At 36.6% G+C, this 21,246-nt stretch overlaps 1 protein-coding gene and 1 long non-coding RNA gene across 5 annotated transcripts in view; one reads left to right on the top strand and one right to left on the bottom strand.

Moving 5' to 3' along the window:
* BOLL (boule homolog, RNA binding protein) overlaps positions 1-20,848 on the bottom strand; it is a 61,746-nt gene extending 40,898 nt beyond the window's left edge. The window contains exons 1-6 of one of the 4 annotated variants that reach the window (XM_010381634.2): positions 20,252-20,848; positions 16,035-16,178; positions 13,289-13,380; positions 11,356-11,410; positions 9,977-10,052; positions 6,207-6,334 (exon numbers count right to left, since the gene is read on the bottom strand). In XM_010381634.2, the coding sequence (XP_010379936.1) occupies positions 6,207-6,334; positions 9,977-10,052; positions 11,356-11,410; positions 13,289-13,380; positions 16,035-16,178; positions 20,252-20,272 (516 nt within the window). In that variant the 5' untranslated portion in view covers positions 20,273-20,848. Of the gene's footprint in view, positions 1-6,206; positions 6,335-9,976; positions 10,053-11,355; positions 11,411-13,288; positions 13,381-16,034; positions 16,179-18,895; positions 19,618-20,251 lie in introns of those variants that run through there. The other 3 variants (XM_010381636.1, XM_010381635.2, XM_010381637.1) reach the window with 3 other exon arrangements.
* On the top strand, positions 6,206-9,139 carry LOC104676753. The gene is made up of 2 exons (XR_749955.2): positions 6,206-6,266; positions 8,360-9,139. It is a non-coding gene; the product is annotated as an uncharacterized LOC104676753 (long non-coding RNA).
* Positions 20,849-21,246: the final 398 nt, after the last annotated feature.

Genomic DNA, 21,246 nt, shown 5'->3' with positions numbered 1-21,246 from the left:
AACAGATTACTTAAAACCAGATTGTTAATAAAACAGGCAAGTTATATTGCCAGATAGTAAAACTGGCTCTAATATAGCAATTAAAATTCAGTGTGTAATGTGGGATCTATCTTATATTGTTTTGTTTTAATGTTTGCACCCCCAAAACTGAGGAAAAGTATCATAGTTTTGTACAATTCACAGACTATGGTATGCTAATAAAACTGTATCATAGATTAACATTAGAAAATAATAATGTAATTTGCTATATTAATAGATTAAAGGAGAAAAAATGGTAATTTCAACAGAGACAGAAAATGCATTTGTTAAAATTCCATACCTTTTTATGATTAAAAACTCTTAGCAAACATAGTAGAAAATAGCTTCCTTAATTGATTTAGGGCAGTAATTCTCAACCATGAGTGATTTTGTCCTCTAGGGAACATCTGGCAATGTTGGGAAGACATTTTTGATTGTCATAACTATGGGGAGCCTAGGGATACTTCTAAACATCCTACAGTGCACAGGACAGTCCTTCACAACAAAGAAATCATCTGGCTCAAAATGTCAACGGTGCTAAGAGTGAGAAAGCTGGTTAAGAGTATCTTCCCACTTACAAAGTATGCACACGTGTGTGTGTCTATATACGTATGTATATATGTGCATATATACATGCGTATGTGTATGCGTGCATATATACATGTGTATGTGTATGCGTGCATATATACATGCGTATGTCTATGCGTGCATATATACATGCGTATGTCTATGCATGCATACATGTAAAGCTTAATGGTGAATCACTGAATTTGCTCCTTTTCAAGAGCAAGGTCATGATGTTTTCACTACATCAATACTGTAGCAGAGACACCGTCAGTACAAAAACTCCAGGAAAAGAAGAAGTGAAAGAAATAGAAGTATACTGAATTATAAATAATTGTGTAAATGAGAGTTTGGCAGGGTTACTGATAGAATATCAATATTGAAAAATCAAGAGCATTACTATACACCAGCTACAATCTACTAGGAAATGTTATTTAAAAAACAGCATTCATCAAATCGACAAAACTATGGTCTACTAAGAATAAGTTCAACAAAAGATGTGTCAAGCTTTTTTACGGAGAAAGAAAACTTTTTTATGGATAGAAGTAAAATAAGACAAATAAATGGAGAGATGTATCATGCTCATGGATAGGAAGATTCAGTATTTTAAAATACTGAAATGTCCCAAGTTATTCACACTATTTAATGCAATTCTAGCAGAAAAACGAGTTTTTCACTGAACTAAACAAGCTGAATTACAAAATGTATACCTATTAACACAAAGACATAAGGATAGATGAGAAACTCCTGAAGTAGAACAATGTACTTTAAGATTTCAAGATTCTTTATAAAGTCAAAATAATTAGAACTGGGCAAGGTGAACAAATACACCAATGGAACAAAATAGCAGAAAAAAGACCCACACACACGGAAACTTAGTATTTGGCAGAGGATTAATTTCAAAATAGTAGGAAATAGATGGAATAGTCAATACATAAATTCAAGATTTAAGATCCAGAAGTGAAAAGTAGCAATATTATAGCTTTAAAAATAAAAAAATAGAATATATTCTTGTAGGAAAAAAAAAAAACTAAAAAAGATGAAAAAATCTTGTGCCAGTTTTCAAAGGGAATGCGTCCATATTTTGCCCATCCAGTATGATACTGGCTGTGGGTTTGTCATAAATAGCTCTTATTATTTTGAGATACATTCCATCAATACCTAGTTTATCGACAGTTTTTAGCACGAAGGGCTGTTGAATTTTGTCGAAGGCCTTTTCTGCTTCTACTGAGATTAATCATGTGGGGTTTGTCATTGGTTCTGTTTATGTGATGGATTATGTTTATTGATTTGCATATGAACCAGCCTTGCATCCCAGGGATGAAACCGACTTGATCGTGGTGGATAAGCTTTTTGATGTGCTGCTGGGTTCAGTTTGCCAGTATTTTATTGAGGATTTTTGCATTGATGTTTATCAGGGATATTGGTCTAAAATTCTCTTTTTTTGTTGTCTCTCTGCCAGGCTTTGGTATCAGGATGATGCTGGCCTCATAAAATCAGTTAGGGAGCATTCCCTGTTTATCTATTGATTGAAATAGCTTCAGAAGGAATGGTACCAACTCCTCTTTGTACCTCTGGTAGAATTCGGCTGTGAATCCGTCTGGTCCTGGACTTTTTTTGGTTGGTAGGCTATTAATTATTGCCTCAATTTCAGATCTTGTTATTGGTCTATTCAGAGATTCAACTTCTTCCTGGTTTAGTCTTGGGAGGGTGTATATGTCCAGGAATTTATCCATTTCTTCTAGATTTTCTAGTTTATTTGCATATAGCCCTCTCTCATCACTCCTGTTCAACATAGTATTGGAAGTTCTGGCCAGGGCAATCAGGCAAGAAAAGAAATAAAGGGTATTCAATGAGGAAAAAAGGAAGTCAAGTTGTCCCTGTTTGCAGATGACATGATTGTATATTTAGAAAACTCCATCGTCTCAGCCCAAAAATCTCCTTAAGCTGATAAGCAACTTCAGCAAAGTCTCAGGATACAAAATCAATGTGCAAAAATCACAAGCATTCCTGTACACCAATAACAGACAAACAGAGAGCCAAATCGTGAGTGAACTCCCATTCACAATTGCTACAAAGAGAATAAAATACCTAGGAATCCAACTTATAAGGGATGTGAAGGACCTCTTCAAGGAGAACGACAAACCACTGCTCAAGGAAATATGAGAGGACACAAACAAATGGAAGAACATTCCATGCTCATGGATAGGAAGAATCAATATTGTGAAAATGGCCACACTGCCCAAGGTAATTTATAGATTCAATGCCAACCCCATCAAGCTCCCAAAGACTTTCTTCACAGAATTGGAGAAAACTACTTTAAAGTTCATATGGAACCAAAAAAGAGCCTGCATTGCCAAGACAATCCTAAGTGAAAAGAACAAAGCTGGAGGCATCACACTACTGGACATCAAACTATACTACAAGGCTACAGTAACCAAAACAGCATGGTACTGGTGCCAAAATAGAGATATAGACCAATGGAACAGAACAGAGGCCTCAGAAATAACACCATACATCTACAACCATCTGCTCTTTGACAAACCTGACAAAAACAAGCAATGGGAAAAGGATTCCCTATTTAATAAATGGTGCTGGGAAAACTGGCTAGCCATGTGTAGAAAGCTGAAACTGGATCCCTTCCTTACTCCTTATACAAAAATTAATTCAAGATGGATTAAAGACTTAAATGTTAGACCTCAAACCATAAAAACCCTAGAAGAAAACCTAGGCAATACCATTCAGGACATAGGCATGGGCAAGGACTTCATAACTAAAACACCAAAAGCAATGGCAACAAAAGCCAAAATTGACAAATGGGATCTAATTACACTAAAGAACTTCTGCACAGCAAAAGAAACTGCCATCAGAGTGAACAGGCAACCTACAGAATGGGAGAAAATTTTTGCAGTCTACCCATCTGACAAAGGGCTAATATCTAGATTCTACAAAGAACTCAAACAAATTTACAAGAAAAAAACAAACGATCCCATCAAAAAGTGGGCAAAGAACATGAACAGACACTTCTCAAAAGAAGACATTTATGCAGCCAACAGACACATGAAAAAATACTCATCACCACTGGTCATCAGAAAATGCAAATCAAAACCACAATGAGATACCCTCATGCCCGTTAGCATGGCGATCATTAAAAAGTCAGGAAACAACAGATGCTGGAGAGGATGTGGAGAAATAGGAACGCTTTTACACTGTTGGTGGGAGTGTAAACTAGTTCAACCATTGTGGAAGACAGTGTGGCGATTCCTCAAGGATATAGAACTAGAAATATCATTTGACTCAGCAATCCCATTACTGCATATATACCCAAAGGTTTATAAATCATGCTACTACAAAGACATATACACACATACGTTTATTGTGGCACTATTCACAATAGCAAAGACTTGGAACCAGCCCAAATGTCCATCAGTGACAGACTGGATTAAGAAAATGTGGCACATATACACCATGGAATACTATGCAGCCATAAAAAAGGATGAATTCATGTCCTTTGCAGGGACATGGATGAAGCCGGAAACTATCATTCTCAGCAAACTATCACAAAGACAGAAAACCAAACACCGCATATTCTCACTCATAGGTGGGAATTGAACAATGAAAACACTTGGACACAGGGTGGGGAACATCACACCCCAGGGCCTATTGGGGGGTGGGAAGCTGGGGGAGGGATAGCATTAGGAGAAATACCTAATGTAAATGACGAGTTTTTGCAGCAAACCAACATGGCACATGTATACCTATGTATCAGACCTGCACGTTGTGCACATGTACTCTAGAACTTAAAGTATAAGAAAAAATAAAAAATAAAAAAAGAGGAAGAAAATCTGGTAAAAAAAGACCAAAAAAAATCATAAAATTTTTATGAGAAAAAAATCAAAAAGAGTTAATGAACAAGCCACAAATTGGAAGAAGATATTGGCAACCCACAAAATTCATGTAACGAACTCAAGATAAAAACAAATCACCCCAACAGAAAAATGGACAATGGATATGAACAGGCAGTTCACAGAATAAAGCAGAATGGCCAATAAATATATGAAAATATGTTCAATGTTACTACAAGTTAGGCAAATAAAAGTAAAACAAAATATTACTGCATAAAATAATATTGACATAAATGTAAAAATCTGGTAATTTTAAGGGTTGGCAGATTATGGAAAAATGGGGCTGTCATAAACTGTTGGCTAGAATGTACACTTTCAAAAGCTCTTTGGCAACATCTAGTCAAAGATATGCATATTTCATGAATGTGAAATTCTATGTATATATCCTAGCCTAGGCCAAGGTACATTAGGGAAGCACAAAAATTTTCCAGTAATAAATACATGGGCATGAATAACTTTTAAGAGTACCAATTTTCAGATTCTAAACTTCATATGTACTCCTTTCTGATGTGATCTGCCTGTGACTGTGTCTGTGTAATATGTATTCTTCTTTTAAAATCTCTCCTTTCACCATCACCTTTTTCCTTCCCTAAAGAAAGGTATATTTCTCACTCCTTCCGGATCTTGCTATAATGCTTTATTCAGGAATGTAAATACCAACAGGGCATCAAACAAATATACAACTCAAGAGGGCAATGCCCTGAGAAATGAGAGAAGGCGAAATAGAAAGAGCTTGCATAAGAAGTATTAAAGGGGAGATGATACTTATTTCATCTAGGGAACAAACTTAAATTAGCTGATGGTCACATGGATACATATTAATTCATTTATTTGAGTTTAAAAATAAAGTCGGAATTTTCTAAAAGAAAGTTTTATTCAGTAGTTTCATTTGTTTGACTGGCTTTGTTAACTGAGTTATAGAGCAGACACTTTCCACTATTAAGTAAGCTAAATCTACAGATACAAAGTTTTGATGAAAATATATAAACCTACAATATACAATATTCCTAAACTATTTAAACTTATAATAAACTTCAGATATCAACTTAAAAATGAGTGACTGTTTTCATAATATTTCAAAAAAATTCAGAGATAATTTACATAATAAGTAAAACCTTAGAAAACCACTGCCCCAGAAAAACCCTCACATAATACATACAAGATCTGGGTATTCAATGTAATTTTGTTTGTAGAAAAAACTTAAAATGTCCATCAATAGAGGAATATAAAAAATTGTAATACACTCATACAATGAAATATTATAAAATATTAAAATAGGTGAACTACATATTCAAGGACCAATGTGATATAATCTAAAAAGAGATAAACATGGTTTGATCTCAAAAATATAATGCTGAGTGAAAAAACCAGACTATTTATACAGTGTTTAAAAACCACTAAAACAATACTAAATGTCATTTATGAATACATATATTTGTGGTAAAAATATATGAAATGAATAGGAAAGATATTCTGCTTACTTCTGAACAGGAAAGAGGGTAAGGAAGTGGGGGTAAGGAGAATTGACCTGAAGCTGTTTTACTTTACTCCCCATTTTAAGAACTTAAGTAAATGTTGCAAAATGTTGATGTCTATTAAATTTGGTTGACGTGTGTTATTATTTATAATTATCTGTAGTTGAAATATTTCAGAAATAAAACAAACATTAAAAAATCGATAAGTAATAGGTGGAAATCCTTTTTAAATGAAATTACTTACAGACCAAGGTGGTGGGACAGAAGTTACTTCTGGAGTATGAAAATAAGCAACGCCATTATGGTAAGTATAAGGATATCCAGTTGAAGTTGTTAGATACATTGTTCCAGCTGCTGGCATTATACTAGAACCTAAAGCAAAGATTAAATAATAATAATTAAAATGTTCACTTTAACTGTTAAAAATGTAGTTTCTAAACACTTCAGAAAAATATTTATCTTAATATACCTATGTAGCTATGGTAAAAATGGAATGTCACAGGTATTTTAAAAAAATTCCTTATGTCAAAGTATCTTTGAAGCATGTATTTTTAAACTCAATACCTTAAAGCTTTTAGTTTAAGATGATTAAAAGAAAAGATAAACAATGCTAATAAGAAATACTAAATATGTATCAATTCAGATTCCAACACCAGGATGCTACACAGAGCTTAACAATTTAGATTATCATCAGCAAAGTAATTATTTGTACAAATATAAATCATGTATAATTACTTTAAGACTACATACACTATAGTAAAGTTCCTAAGGTCTTGGTTAGACCTTTTATTTCTGAAAGTTCAAAGATGATGGAAGCAGTAGAGTTGGAGAAGATTCTACTTTCCTGAAGACATTTTGGTTCCACCCTACTAATTCTTTGGATATCCTACCAGCAAACATTCATTCATGCTGTGGCTCTCTTTTATCTCTCTTTTCTATGATCTATTCTCTATCTAGTCTCCCTTTGCTACAACTGCTGCTGTTGCAAACATGACCTCAAGTCTTCATGTGGCTAGTCTGGGGTCCCCATCTCTTTTCCCAGGCCAAGTTATATAAACCCCCACCACAAACCAAAAAACAATAAATAATATACATTTTTTTTTTTTTTGGTCATGGAGGAGACTTTAAAAGTTAAATTAGCCAAATTAGATTAGGGTCTTAACCAGCAAGGTTATATAAATTAGTGAAACTGACAATTCTTCTTCCACCTGTACTAGTGCTTCTCAAAGTTTCACATAAATTAGAATCACCTAAATTGTTTATTAAAATGCAAATTCCAGGGACTTATCTTCAGAGATTTTGAGTCAGTAAATCTGGGACAGGGCCTAAGAATTTGCATTTTGACAGCTTCCAATGAACTGACACTGTTTGCAAACCACACTTCAAATAGCACGGGCCTACCACTTTAAGTAATACTATCGCTCCTCAGCTTTTATATTTTCACTGCATTTGATCTAGTATTGTTATTATTTATTTTAATGGTTCTTAATTAGATCTTTTTGAGAATCCGATGAAAACCAGGGACCTTTTCCTCAGATATATATACAGTCAAACACAATTTTACATGCAATTCTGGAGGTCCATGGATTCCCCCCAAAAGTTATTCAACTATTATTCAAAGATAATGATAATGGTTCATTATTCAATAATGGTTCATTATTCAAAGAACATGAACCATGCTTTACTCGCTAAATAAATAAATTTTCAGTGCATACTATCTCAAGGCATTGAACTGGGCCCTAGTGATACAGCAAAAAATAAAAAAATTAGACATGAGATGGTCTGTATCTTCAAAGAAGTTAGGTCTGGTAGGGAAGATAGTAATTACTTGATTACACAATTAATTAATTAAATACAATTTTGATAAATACATGAGGCAGTATAGGGCATGATACTGAACATTTCAATTATTATATATACAAAACATATATAAAAATCACTATATATACATATATATGGAACATTTGTGATGAAATGATGTTTCAGCTAAGCTCTAAAGAATGAATTGGATGGCAAAGAACATTCTAGGTAAAGAAAACAGTATATTAGATTCTGAGAACAGGAGTATAGTATGTTCTGGAACTGAAAGAAGGCTAGATGGCTAAAGCATGGAAAGAAAAGGGAAGAATACCTCAAAATAAGCTGAGCATAAGACAATAAGAGGTGCACTTTTGAAAGATCACTCCGGCTTCCTTGTGAATGATGGATTAGAAGGGAGAAAGATTGGATTCAGAGAGACCACTTAGGACGATTTTCCAGGAATTAAGGTAAGCAAAGTGGTTAGCTGGGACTCGGGTGTTGGTAATGGAGATGGAAAGAAATGACAGATCTAAGAAAAAACTAAGATAAGAATCCCTTATTTGTAAATGTACTTTTAATACCTATTTTTCTTTGCAGAAAAGTCAAAAGAACTTTGGAATCAAACAGTCCTGCATTTGAAGGCTAATGCCACCACTCACCATTAGGCTATTTAACCCCACATTTCTCAAAGTTGGATAAGGGATGCAGGAGATATGAAAAAGCAGAGGCTGAACATAGTAATCTTCCTACAGAATCAGTTTTGTTCAATTGTTTTTGGGAAACATTTTTATATTCAAATAAACAATATGATATTATGGAACAGAATGCAAATTATGCATATGTTTTTACATAAATCGTGAGACTTTAAAGAAAATTTGCAATTCCCGTATGCTGCAGTGGGTTAGGAACCACAACATGCCAAGATTAACTCTCTTCTACAAGTATTTCAGCAGAAACATTTTTAAAACAATGACTTTACCTTTTTGGGATTGAATTTTCTATTTACAAAAATAGATATAATAATATGGCATGGGGTTCTATGAAGATTAAATGAAAACCCATAACATTGACCCTTCCACTAAGCAGTTTTGAAAAAACAGTTAGTATATTTGAAAGCATTCAGCACAGTGCTGATTTATTTTCTATTTCAGCAACTGGTAGATCATACTATGAACATTACTATTTAGTACATATTGCTGGTGATAATGGGCTAAAGGACTGTTACTATATGTTCTAGCTTAATCTTTGCAAGTAACAACAATAATCTGAAAATATTCAGCATTCTGCCATATTTAGTGCATTCCATTTTGTATTAACCTACTGAGGATACTTTGTCTCCTAAATTAACAAATACTAAGTCAAAATTAATCTCTTAATTTGTTGTAGTTGCGGCAACTGTATTAACTGAATATTTATTGTTTCTAAGTCAAAAGCATAACAGTCCAAATGAATACAATCTATTAATTTGTTAACAGATTATATATAATAATTACCAAATGTTTTAAACATTCCCGTAGACACTAGGATGTGGCCAAGAGAAAATAAGTTAGTTATTAATTTTACATCACATTTCTCCTTCTAGTCAAAGACTGTTTGGAATTTTAATAAACATTAAAGGTAAAAAGTTAACTATGAAGATGCCTAACTTAATAAATAGAAAGAGTGAGGAAAGAAAAATAGAATTGAAAGCATTGGAGAAATTTGAGGAAAGTAGATACATAACTTAGCTAATTCCTAAAGCTTTAGGGATTGTCTCCCTGAAAATTATGACACACCTGGCTGGGTCACAGTACATAGCATGCAGCGAGTTTCTGGTATTAGTTCTACGTTTTCACTTTCAATATTTTTACTCTGATTAATTTTAAATTACTTTCTAATTAAATTTTTTCTCATTAGTAAGTCTAAATTATTAAAGTACTTCTAATTACTTTTGCTATTTTAAATTATATTTTCATCATGAAAGATTGTTCCTTTAATGGTATAACTACACAGAATATACTTAAGCATCTTTATGTATATAAAGTTTTTTCCCAACCAAAAAAATTGAGATACATTATTTTGTGGCAAAAAATACTCAGTTTTTCCACCAACTTTGCTAAAATAACTATTAAATGAAAGAAACATGATCTTTTAATAAAGTTCTATAAAAAGTCTTATATTTCAAAAAAGAACCAAGCAAAAATATTTAAAAATACATTAGTTTTCAATACATACGAGGGATCCCTACTTGTTGTTTTCTTATTGCTGGACCAATGTTCAGCTTCTTATCCTTGTAATTAAGTTTTTCAGCCTAAAATAAAGAAAAAGGAAATTATTTTACTATTTTAGCACTATTATTTATAAATAAGGAAAAATCAGTTAGAAAGAATTTCAAAAATTCAGACTATAACATTCTTTGAAATTAGCAAGGAATAGTGGGAAAGAGCAGTCTTCAGACTGAAATAGATCTAGGTGTGACCGCAATTCCCCATTTGTAACACAGTCAATCCTCATTACTCATGGATTCTGTATTTGTGAATTTACCTATTTGCTAAAATTTATTTGTAATCCTAAAATTAATATTTGTGGCAATTTTGAGGTTATTAGTGGACACGTGCAGAGTGGCAGAAAATTTGAGTAGCCTGATGCACATGCTCCCAGCTGAGGTCACATAAGGCGATATTCTTTCTTCTTGTTCCAGTGCTCATACTCTAAGAGAGAGCTTTCTATTTAGTGGCATGCTTTCTCCATTTTTGTGCTTTTTTGTTGGTGATTGTGCTATTTAAAATGGCCCCCATGTGCATTGCTGAAGTGCTGGCTAGCACAAGAAGACTGTCATAGGCCTTATGGAGAAGATATATATTAGATGTACTTAATTCAAGCATGAATTATAGTGCTATTGGCCACGGCTTCAATGTTAATGAACCAGTAATCTGTTATATATGATGCCTTTAAATGGAAAAACACAAAAAACAAGGTTATATATTGATAGGTTGATGGCAATATTGTGACCAGAGGTTCTTGGGAACCTTACCTTGTGTTTCCCCTAGAAAGAGTAGTTCAGCATTTGCTAATTCAGTGTTCCTAGCAATGACAGAGAACATAACTGCCACAAATAACAAGAATTTACTGTATATGATTTTAATAACATATAATTCAAATTCTACTTTTTTTCTAAAACAGTTAAATGTTATATTTGCCTTAACTTAAAGTTATCACACTGAATTGCTGGCTATAGGCTTTTTCTGTGAATATTCTTAGTTTATATAATGTTTTTCACAGGAGGGAAATCATCTCAGATAACCTCACTGTTGGAATCCACATTTGTAGTGTTTTTTAAACATTCAAAATGCTATTAACACTTTGCAAAAGACATATCCCCAAGTTCTTAGTTTAAGTAAATAAAGCGAAACATTATATTACAGTTTCACAACCATACTCGTAATGATTTTGGAATTTGCTCTTCTGCAGATCAAGTTTCCTACAGACCAATGCCAATCTTAAGATGAAAACCTTTTTAAAAAAGCAATTGATTACTGTATTCGAACCCTGAAAAGATTAGTTTCAAATACAAAAGTTCCAGAAATGAAGTTAAATACACCAAAAAATCATACCTCTTGTAAAATTTTTTGTGCATCTTCTTGTGTTTCAAAAGTGACGAAACCATACCTAAATAAATGCATTAATTATTACTAATTAATCATTTTCTTAGAATGTTATATTAATTATATTAAAATGTTTTAAAATTTTGCTTTTAAATAATGGGCCACTGTAGGAGTAGGCATCTTTCTATGCTGCACTAGCATGGGAATCTTAGAAGAATCACTCACAGTTTAACACTGTCACCTCCCTTGGTCAGGGAACTAAAAGAAAAAAAAACCCTGAGATCCTGAAACAGCTTCAGCCCTCAGCTATATGTAAGAAAGAAAAGCACAAGAGATTCATGCTGTGGCTTAAAAATTGGGATGCAATAAATTTCAATCCAGAGCAATAATCTATTAAACTAATAGAAGTTTGGCTAAGAGAAATCAAAGTTGAAAAATAACTAAAAAATTAAACATTTCAACACAATAAAATTTCTTATATTGGTGAATGGCTATGTAAATGTATTATTTAGTTATTATTATTAGCACATATAACTGATAATGTAATTATTAGTATATTTCCCAAACAATATCAATTAAAAATATGTACAATGCAGATTTCATATCTGTTTTTCATACATAATTAACTTCAAACACAATTCATATAATGTTCAAGATACAAATACACATAATGTGCTTCATGTCCAAAAAGCCAAAATAGGTAGAGAAAAAGTAACAAAAGAAAGAAAAAGTGTATCTCTCAAAACATAATTGCCATTTAGATAACTTAAGGAAACTCTTCTGAGTAATGCTAAATATCTTCACTATTTTCTTCAATTCATAATTACTGAATCATATACCAAGTTTCTTCTTTTAAACAAAGGAATTTCTCTTTATCTATTTGCCCAAATATTAAAAGAGTTAAGGAATTATTTTTACACTATTTTTTTTTTTTGGTAGAACACACACACCACCCAGTGGAAAAGGCATAAAATACAGTTTACATTTCCATGTATGTTTTTCAATGATTAAAAAATGGATATTACCAAAACATTGCAAATTCTGTTAGTAAAACAAAAGAGGTAAAATCTCACTTCATCTTAATACTGTTTGGCATTCTGAGGAAGTATCTCATTTATTTAAAAATAACCTTTCTGTAGAATCCCATCTCTTCCAGAGTATCCATCTGTCGAATGTTGTTTCTCACTAATATCACCGCAATGGGTCCCTTTTCTTATGCCTATAAATATGGGTCTTTCAAGAAAATAAATACAATACTTTACTGCCTTATCTATTTTCTTTTAACTTTGCATTCCAACTCCTTAAGTGAGTGTACTATGCAAGCTACCTTTTTTTTTTTTCCTGAAATTGGGCTTTGTACACATAACAATCCACTGAAACAGCTCTATACATTTAAAGACACAGTTTATTGCTTTCTTCTCATTTTCCTTATCATTGATAGGGTAATTCAAAATCATTCTCACTAGAATTATATTTCTCATATTGGTCCCCCAATTAGGTCTCTGAGGCACAACCTACAGACATTTCTTGGTGTCAGCTGTTTTCAAATAAAGCTCTCTATAGCCTAAAGCAGGGATACAATTCCAAAAGAATCTGATTCCTTTAGCTTCTCATTCCTCAGCTAATGTACATCTGCTACTCACATAAAGTGCTTGCTACCTAACAGTGAATGGTCCCTCCACCCAGGTAGGAATAACTTCCCAACAAATTAAGAAATACTACAGTGTCTCCTCCCTCCAAAATACACACACACACACACACACACACACACACACACACACACACACACACAAACAAAATAGGAAATCAAAAGGTAGGAGGAAAGAAGAGGGCATGATAGTCTCCGCTGGAAAATGGAACCAAAGTAAACTGGCATACAAAACCTAGTAATCCAATGAAGATAGAGTTGTTAATTCTATAGACAATCTATAGTGATACTAACCCTTTGGATACTCCAGCTCTGTCATTTACAATCTTCACTTCTTTCACAGACCCATACTGGGAAAAAAATTTTCTTAAATCACTTTCATTTGTCTAATGGCATAAAAAGAAAACATTAAAAAACATTTTTTAGTTGATAAAAGATGAATAATTCTCATGCTTGCTCTGGAGACAGAAAAAGTTATAGATAAGATGCATGAAAAATGCCTCTCATGCACAAAACAGTGCATAAACCACCAGGTGATTAAAATCAATATAAATACCTTGCTTTATACAATAGCTATGTTGTTAAATTACTGTATGTCAATAAAAATGTAAGCTGAATTATTTTAAAACTACAAAGCTCATTATTTAAAGAAATCTTTAAATGATTCTTGTTCGCTAGCTGGCCAGTTTTTTAAAAAACAATTTGGATTAGGAATGCTATTTCCATAGTAAGGGTATATTACTATTGGCTCTTGTGGCTCAGAGACAGTCATGGCAGTGGAACTAGGTTGTGTTGGCCTACACCAATCATTCTATTTTAATCAGTAGTCTCAGGAACTCCTTTCCTAAGTCAGTTTTAGGAAAGGAATGTATTTCCAAAAGTGCTTCAACTCAACTGTGAGAACAATGGAGTGACTATAATTTTTAGAGTTATTAGATTCCTTATCTGTACTCAATATACATTTCAGCTAAATTCAGACATTGTTTTGGTAGTAAAATAAAAATTGGAATCATAATTACATTTAAAACATACAAGGTATCTACAAAGATGGTTTTGGCATATCTGTTTTTCTAATCAAAATAGTCTGATAATAGACTCATATCACCTTTTCTCAGAATACTGACATTAAATTCATTGCAATTTCATTTTCTGGTTTAGCTGTAACTGTTTGTCGACAAGAGTAACTTTTCTCTAGAATAAAATTTCTTTATATACACCAGAAAAAGACATGCCTTAGTGCAGAGCTATGCCTTTTGAGTTCAACTGTCACCTCACTACTCACATACACTATTGGTTTTTAGTTGGTAACATAAAGCCTGCTAAGCTGGGTAATGACAAATACTGATTCAATCTAAGAAAAACTGAATGCCTTTTATTTCAGTTAACAGAAAATGAAATCAATGCTAGAATAAGAATTGTTACTAGATATTTGAATACAAATTAATTCCAACTATTCTCTGGTAGAATAATCACTAGCTCAATTTTGTAGCTCCACTTCTTCAATGACAAAGGGACAGTCAAGAAAAGTAAGCATTAAGAGAGATAGTCTGTTCGCTTCTAAAAATGAAAGGTCAAAAAGTCTGTGACTACTTGCTATTACAGTAAATTATTTCCTTGCTGGACTTTATCTGTGGTTTTGAAAAAGGTATAAGCATACAGGAGGGAGCCCTAGCAGTTACCGTAAAGCTATGGCTGCCTTATAACAACCGTCTCCAAAGTTCATGCTGCAGCTGATGGGCTTCAGTAACCTCAAATAACTTGGCCATACAAATATTTATATTTATTGATAACTTATTTTTAAAAACATGCTAAGCTATTGTAATATAAATGAATTCCCAAATTGAACATTTCTGCCAGCCGTCAGTATTTTCCACAGATACAGAAAACCTTTCTAAAAATAAATATTTTATAAGAAATAATTTTTCTTACTTTATTTTTAGTGAAACAATCATACACTTGTTTAAGACTCATTGTTTTGGCAAATACACTAAGCGTAACATTTCTCTTGTGCAGGAAAAAAGAAATTCCACCCAAATTGTAACAGATTGACTATATGGAAATAGTGAGTTACAAATGTCAAATATCACACCTAATGGCATAAGGAAAGTTTTTTTTTTTGTAAAAAATAACTCCCTATAATTTCTAATATGTAAAATAGAGTCTTGGAAGTCCTTCCATATATCCATTTGAAAGTAAGAGTATTCCACTTACAATACCTATGCATGCCTTTCTTGTAGGTGTTTACTCTTGCGGGGTGAGGGGCACTGCACATCATCTCATGAACTATGCTTCCTTGAAAGAGTGGAATGGCTGATTACATGATGTAAATATATTACTTTTTAAAAAACTTTTATTTTAGGTTCGGGGTACACGTGCAGATTTGTTATAAAGATAAATCGTCATGGGGGTTTGTTGTACAGATTATTTCGGCACCCAGGTACTAAGTCTAGTACCGAATAGTTATTTTTTTCTGCTTAAATATATTATTTTTAAGATGCTTTATTTTGACAAGGACACAGGACTTTTTTGGTAATCAAATCCTAAACTCTAACATAGAAAGTGCTTTGCAAAGAATAGACACCTAGGAGGTTGCTCAGGAATCTGAGATAAGAGTTGGGATAAAGAAATAGTATTTCATAAAACTAAGTTTTTAAAGAATTGAGTCTCTTTTGAAAATTATAATCATTCATTATTTTGGCTATTGGAGTATAGGCAAGAAAGTATAATTAGTTCTGGTATGGAAGAGTGTGGAGCTACGAGACAGAAAACGAGGCTTCTAGTCTCACTCTGTCACTATGTGACTGGCTAGGAGCCTACAGCAAGTCAATGAGGCTCAATTTCCTTGTATTTGACATTGAACAGTTTTTATACTTTATGTAACCTACATGTTGGTTTGAAAGATTCTTTATAATAAAGTAATCCAAATCTATTAATCATTATGCAAATATGTTATGATTTTATAGCTGCACAAAGAAACAATTTCTGAGAAATAAAGACTTCTAATGAAAAAATACACTTTACTGCATGCATAAATAGGTACCTTAAAGTCAATTCCTCCTACAAAGATGCGATTAGGGATCACTGTTCCATATCTTGGGGCACTTGTTGGGTTATTCAAAGGCACAGGCGACACAGGATTAGGGGATGGAGATAATGAATCTGTTTGCATCTGGTCTGATGTTTGCTGTAAAATAAAATTCTTTTACACTTTTTGCACTGGGTATAATGCAGTCTGCTTTTGATGCAGACTGAAAACACATATCTTTCAAAAAGATGAGTCATTTAGGTAAAATATAATATTCTAGGCTTTACTTTTAATATTATAAAAATTATAATTAGAGCTAAGAGCTTTTTAGAGCAACAGAACTAGGAAACACAGAATCTACTCCATTATAGAGATTTTAAATATTAAGTACATTATTTAAAATGCTTATATTATCAAACTGATTACTTAATTATTAAGGGGAATATTAAACTCATGAAGATGTTTGAGAAAGAGAAAAACAGTCCCAGCCTGACACAATCAGCTAGGCCCTGGTGTTGTTAGGAGTTGGCCTGGCACTCACAGCTAGGCTGTGGTGTTCTCTCATTAACAGAACACTAACATCAGACAAAGTCACCCTGTGACTCTGATGGATTAAGATTAAAAACAAGACCACTCCACAATCATGTTTGAAGGCTGACTAAAACAAAGGCATTGCCCAAATCACAATAATAACCAAACATCCCTCCATTCTGGCTGATATGAGTGACTGCTCCTTCTTTATCAGTTATAGTTTTGGCATCGATCCATTTTTCTTTCCTTTTAGATAAAAGTTAACATATCCAATCACAGAATTACTACCATTTCCTGACGATATACATTCCAGAGTAAAGCCTTGCTTCCTTAAACCCTCTCTAAAAATTGCTCAACACAAGCCTATATCCTATGAGTTCTAACACCTTCTAATTGAGAGGCCCCATGGTTTCTGTTTTCCCTTGTTTGAACGACTAACAGACCCAAGTTCACTAAATGACGCATGTGTTCCTGGTGGTCTTTAACTAACGGTCATTGACAAGTTAATAAACTCTAACATTCACATTCACCATTTTCAGCCTGAAGGTCAAAATTTTAAATGCACTTGTCAATTTGAAGATTGGACTGATTTTGTTAAAAATTATATACTTATAGCTCATAAATGTTTATTCCAAAGAATTAGCTCAGTACATATCCATATGTTCACAACGATAAGTTAGAGGATCTAATTTAAATTTTAATAAACATATATAAATGTATAAGCCTTTGCAGAATGGTAAAATAATAGACTTTTAAGGTATAACTGAAAGAAAACCAGGACTTGAGAATCATGTAGAAGAGAAACCAGTTCAAGAACTGGTGAATTATTTTCCATCTGGAAACACTAAACACACTTCTGAGACAGTCTAATATCCTAAATGTGTGCTTCAAAAAACTCGAAGTAAACTGGGTGTTGTGGCTTGTGCCTGTAATCCCAGCTGCTTGGGAGGCTGAGGCAGGAGGATTGCTTGAGGTCAGGAGTTCAACCCCAGCCTGGGCAACAAAGCGAGACCCCGTCTCAAAAAGAAAGAAAAAGAAAATAACAAATCTTGAAGTTCATAATTCCAATTCTCTGAGAAACAAACACATGAAAATGAATTTCCAGCTCAGGTAATAGAGTTGTTCTTTTTCAAATTTGTGTTCTTTCTTCTCTGGTCAATACAATCACAATCCCTCAATTAATCTTTGCAAGATGTACAGAGAAATGACTAGGGCAGGAGTGGCAATTGGGCTATAGGCTGGATCTTATGGGCTCTCTTCCCCATCCAGCCTTAAGGAAGTACATACTCCTAATAAGGGAATACGTAAATACTTCTTTTAAAACACGGAAAAGCCACCACATTTAATAATTACTATGTTGTAGTTTCCAGTGAAAGAAACTGGGAATCTAATCTTAACAACTTTCTCTCTGGGCACTTGGAGGTTATTTGTGACATCAGTCACTTTGCTCAGTAGGATATAATGCTCAGAATGGGTAATTCTGGAATGCTTAGTATTTTTCGACTGTGGATTTTGTATCGCTAGAAATAATATAACAGCTCTAGTAGATGTAATCTTATCTTTCTGCCCATTTGTTTACAGTGTCAAAATTACCTATTTGCTAAATTAAAAAAAAATCATTCTTCATGAAATTCTCTTATTGAAAATAAGATGTACTAATTTGTTCGCAAATTTAAGTAAAAGACAAACCCCAGTATATTTCATCGAGGGAAGGATGAAATGAACGGAAGTAAACAGTGCTTTATTTCCAATCTCGAGAAACTAAAGGATACTCCCTGAGAAAAGAAAAACCTTTCACACTCAATTCACTTCACTCTCCTCCACTCTCTAAGGCTCCTGCTCTAATGTGGGCTCGCTTTGCTTAATTTTTCTCCCTCATCATTTTCTAACATACGATATAATTTACTTATTATGTCCATTATCTGTCTCCACTATTATGTAATGCACTAGGGCAGGAGTTTTGCTTTTTTCACGGCAGCATCTAAAGTACTGACAGTACACAGCAGGTGCTCAATGAATATCTGTTGAATGAATAAAAGTGAATCATTTCTTCAGGAGAGACCTGCTCACGATATGCCAAATAGGCTGAAGGCAAAAGAATACAGTATAACAGCAGTCTACTACATATATATATACACACATATGTATATCTGTATATGTGTATATATATATATTTGAGACGGAGTCTCGCTCTGATGCCAGGCTGGAGTGCAGTGGCGTGATTTCGGCTCACTGCAACCTCTGCCTCCCCGGTTCAAGAGATTCTTCTGCCTCAGCCTCCCGAGTAGCTGGGACTACAGGAGTGCACTAATTTTTTTGTATTTTTAGTAGACACAGAGTTTCACCATGTTGGACAGGATGGTCTCGATCTCCTGACCTCGTGATCCGCTCGCCTCAGCTTCCCAATGTGTTGGGATTACAGGCGTGAGCCACCGCGCCAGGCCTACAAAATATTTTAATGTTAGCAATAGCAAGGCTCAGGTAGAGGCAACATCTAAGTTCATTATTAACAATTAGTGATGCATTGAGTTAAACAACAAAGAAAGCCTCAAATTCTAACTAGCAATAAATTCCGCACGTGTTACGGAAGCACCTAGAAGGGGACTGTTGTCGGGTCTGAAGTCTCCTCCGTTTGCTAAAACTTCCAGCACTAGAGAGTTTATTAAACTTCTCCTCCAAAGCAATGTGCCCTCACTGGCTCCTCCCCTTGAGTCAACCTCGAGATCTAGCATCTATTTTGCAAAGGAAGACAGCAGGAACGGGCGGGCTAACCGTCGCAGTCACTGCCTCGGCGCTCCTCCCCCTCCAAGGCCAGCAAGTTGCGGCACTGGGGGAAATGGCCGCGGCGACAACTTCCTCGAGTTCTCTCGGGTCATCGTGAACTTGGGCACCGAAACGAGGATCCACCCCCTCCCCACCAAAGTGCGGGAGGGAAAAGAAGGCCAGCCAGCGAGAAATTTTGCCCCGCAAATCCGCCAGCAGCAGTGGCGGGAACCCTCAACGGCACCGACCCCGCCGCTGGCCTCGTGCGCAGCTGGTCCCCACCCTCGCGCGGCGCTCCCTGATTGGCTGCTGGCGGCGGGATGGGGCGGGGCTGGACGGCACGTTGCCGCTGCGCCTCGGGCCTGTGTGGGCAGTCTTCCTTCGATTCCCCAAGTCCGCTCTGACTGGCTTGGGTGCACAGCCAGTGCTTCAGTGTCCAGATCCCACCTGGGCCACAGGCGGGCCCCCGCGAGGTCTCTCAGACCTTCCGGACCTCGCTGACCAGTCAGGGAGTGGAGGCGTCGACCGCCCTGGCAACTCCTAGTTCTGGGCCGCTGGGTCGAAGTTCGGCCAGAGGGAGCGTCAAAGACGCTGCCTAGCCCAATTTCGGCGGGAAAGCAGTTTATCTGCTTGGACTCCGCTGGGTGCCCGGCAGCCCGCCGCCTCCCGAAACATCCGCGCCTGAGGTCCCCTGGCCCGTCTACACCCAGTCCAGGCCCCGTAGCGGCGCCTTCCTGACCCCCATGACACAGCCAGACGAGGTCTGCGGGCGGGCGGCTCCTGGCAGCGGTCGATGGAGCACCTGGCCACGTTTCTTCCTAACCAGATAGCGAGCGTTTGGGGTCTTCACCTTGCCCCTCCAGGCCCTTAGGGACGGGCTCCACGCTGCTCCTTCTCCCCGCTACCCCGCGCCCTGGGGCCCTGATCGCCGTACTCACCTGTCCGGACTCGGTTTCCATCTTCCTCTCTGCTCTTCAGAGACGCAGGGTAGGGAAGAGAAGCCTAAAGTTTGAAACCACCTTCACGCCAAGGCAGCAGCGCTGCTTGTCCTGCCTGGGACTCTCGCCCCCTGGCGGCGAGGGCGGCGGTGGCAGCTGCAGGGGAGCAGGCTCGGACCCGGGCCCTGAACCTGCCACCTGCCGGGTGGGGAGAAGCAGACAGCGTCGCCTCGGGTGGCAGGCGGCGGTGCGGGCGGGCGCCGCAAGCCGGAGAGGGGCGCGGGCGGGCGAGTTTCGGCTGTGGCTCTGGGACTCCAAGTCGGGGCGTCTCAGGGGCAGAGCGCAAGGCACAGCGGGGCGGGCGTGGGGCGTGCGGAGCGAGGGCTCTGTTCTGGGACCCCTCTCGCCTGCTCTCAGACGGCTGGGGAGGAGAGAGCGAGCGGTCAGGCAAAGCTCCATGCACGGCACGCCTTCCCGTCTCCTCCACTTTTGAAGAGTCGGCCTCTGGGACTGGTGGGTTTCGAGAGGTTGAGGTGACCTTAAGCCTTTACTGGGCTAGAAGAAGCCGATTGACGGGCGACTTCCGAGGACTGGTGTAATGCGAAGAAGGTTCTAGAGTCAAACTCTGACTCTTGGGGCCTGACGCGCCAAACTCGGGGGCTCCCGACAAGCCGCGGACGCCTCTCTGCACCTGTTGCCGCCGTCACTCATCCCGCCAGGCGGGCGGGGCCGCGCGGGTGGCTTCGTCAGGACCTGCCGCTCAGCCTAGTCGGGCTCCGGTGCCCGCCCCGGACCGTGCCCTAAGCAGGTCCCGGCCCCGCTGAGCACCTCCAGCAGTGGCACAGCCTCTGGAATGGTCCCGGACGAAGCCACCCTCACGGTAGGGGGCGACTTAGCGGCTCCACCCTCCAACAGCCTTGTGATCGCCTTTGGAAGAAGATTGCATTTAAAAAAAATTAATGAATTAATTAACTAATTATTTTTATTTTTATTTT

This window comes from Rhinopithecus roxellana, chromosome 14 (genome assembly GCF_007565055.1).
Source record: "Rhinopithecus roxellana isolate Shanxi Qingling chromosome 14, ASM756505v1, whole genome shotgun sequence".
NCBI classification, from domain to species: Eukaryota; Metazoa; Chordata; class Mammalia; order Primates; family Cercopithecidae; genus Rhinopithecus; species Rhinopithecus roxellana.
This window is presented reverse-complemented; position numbering and strand designations above follow the sequence as displayed.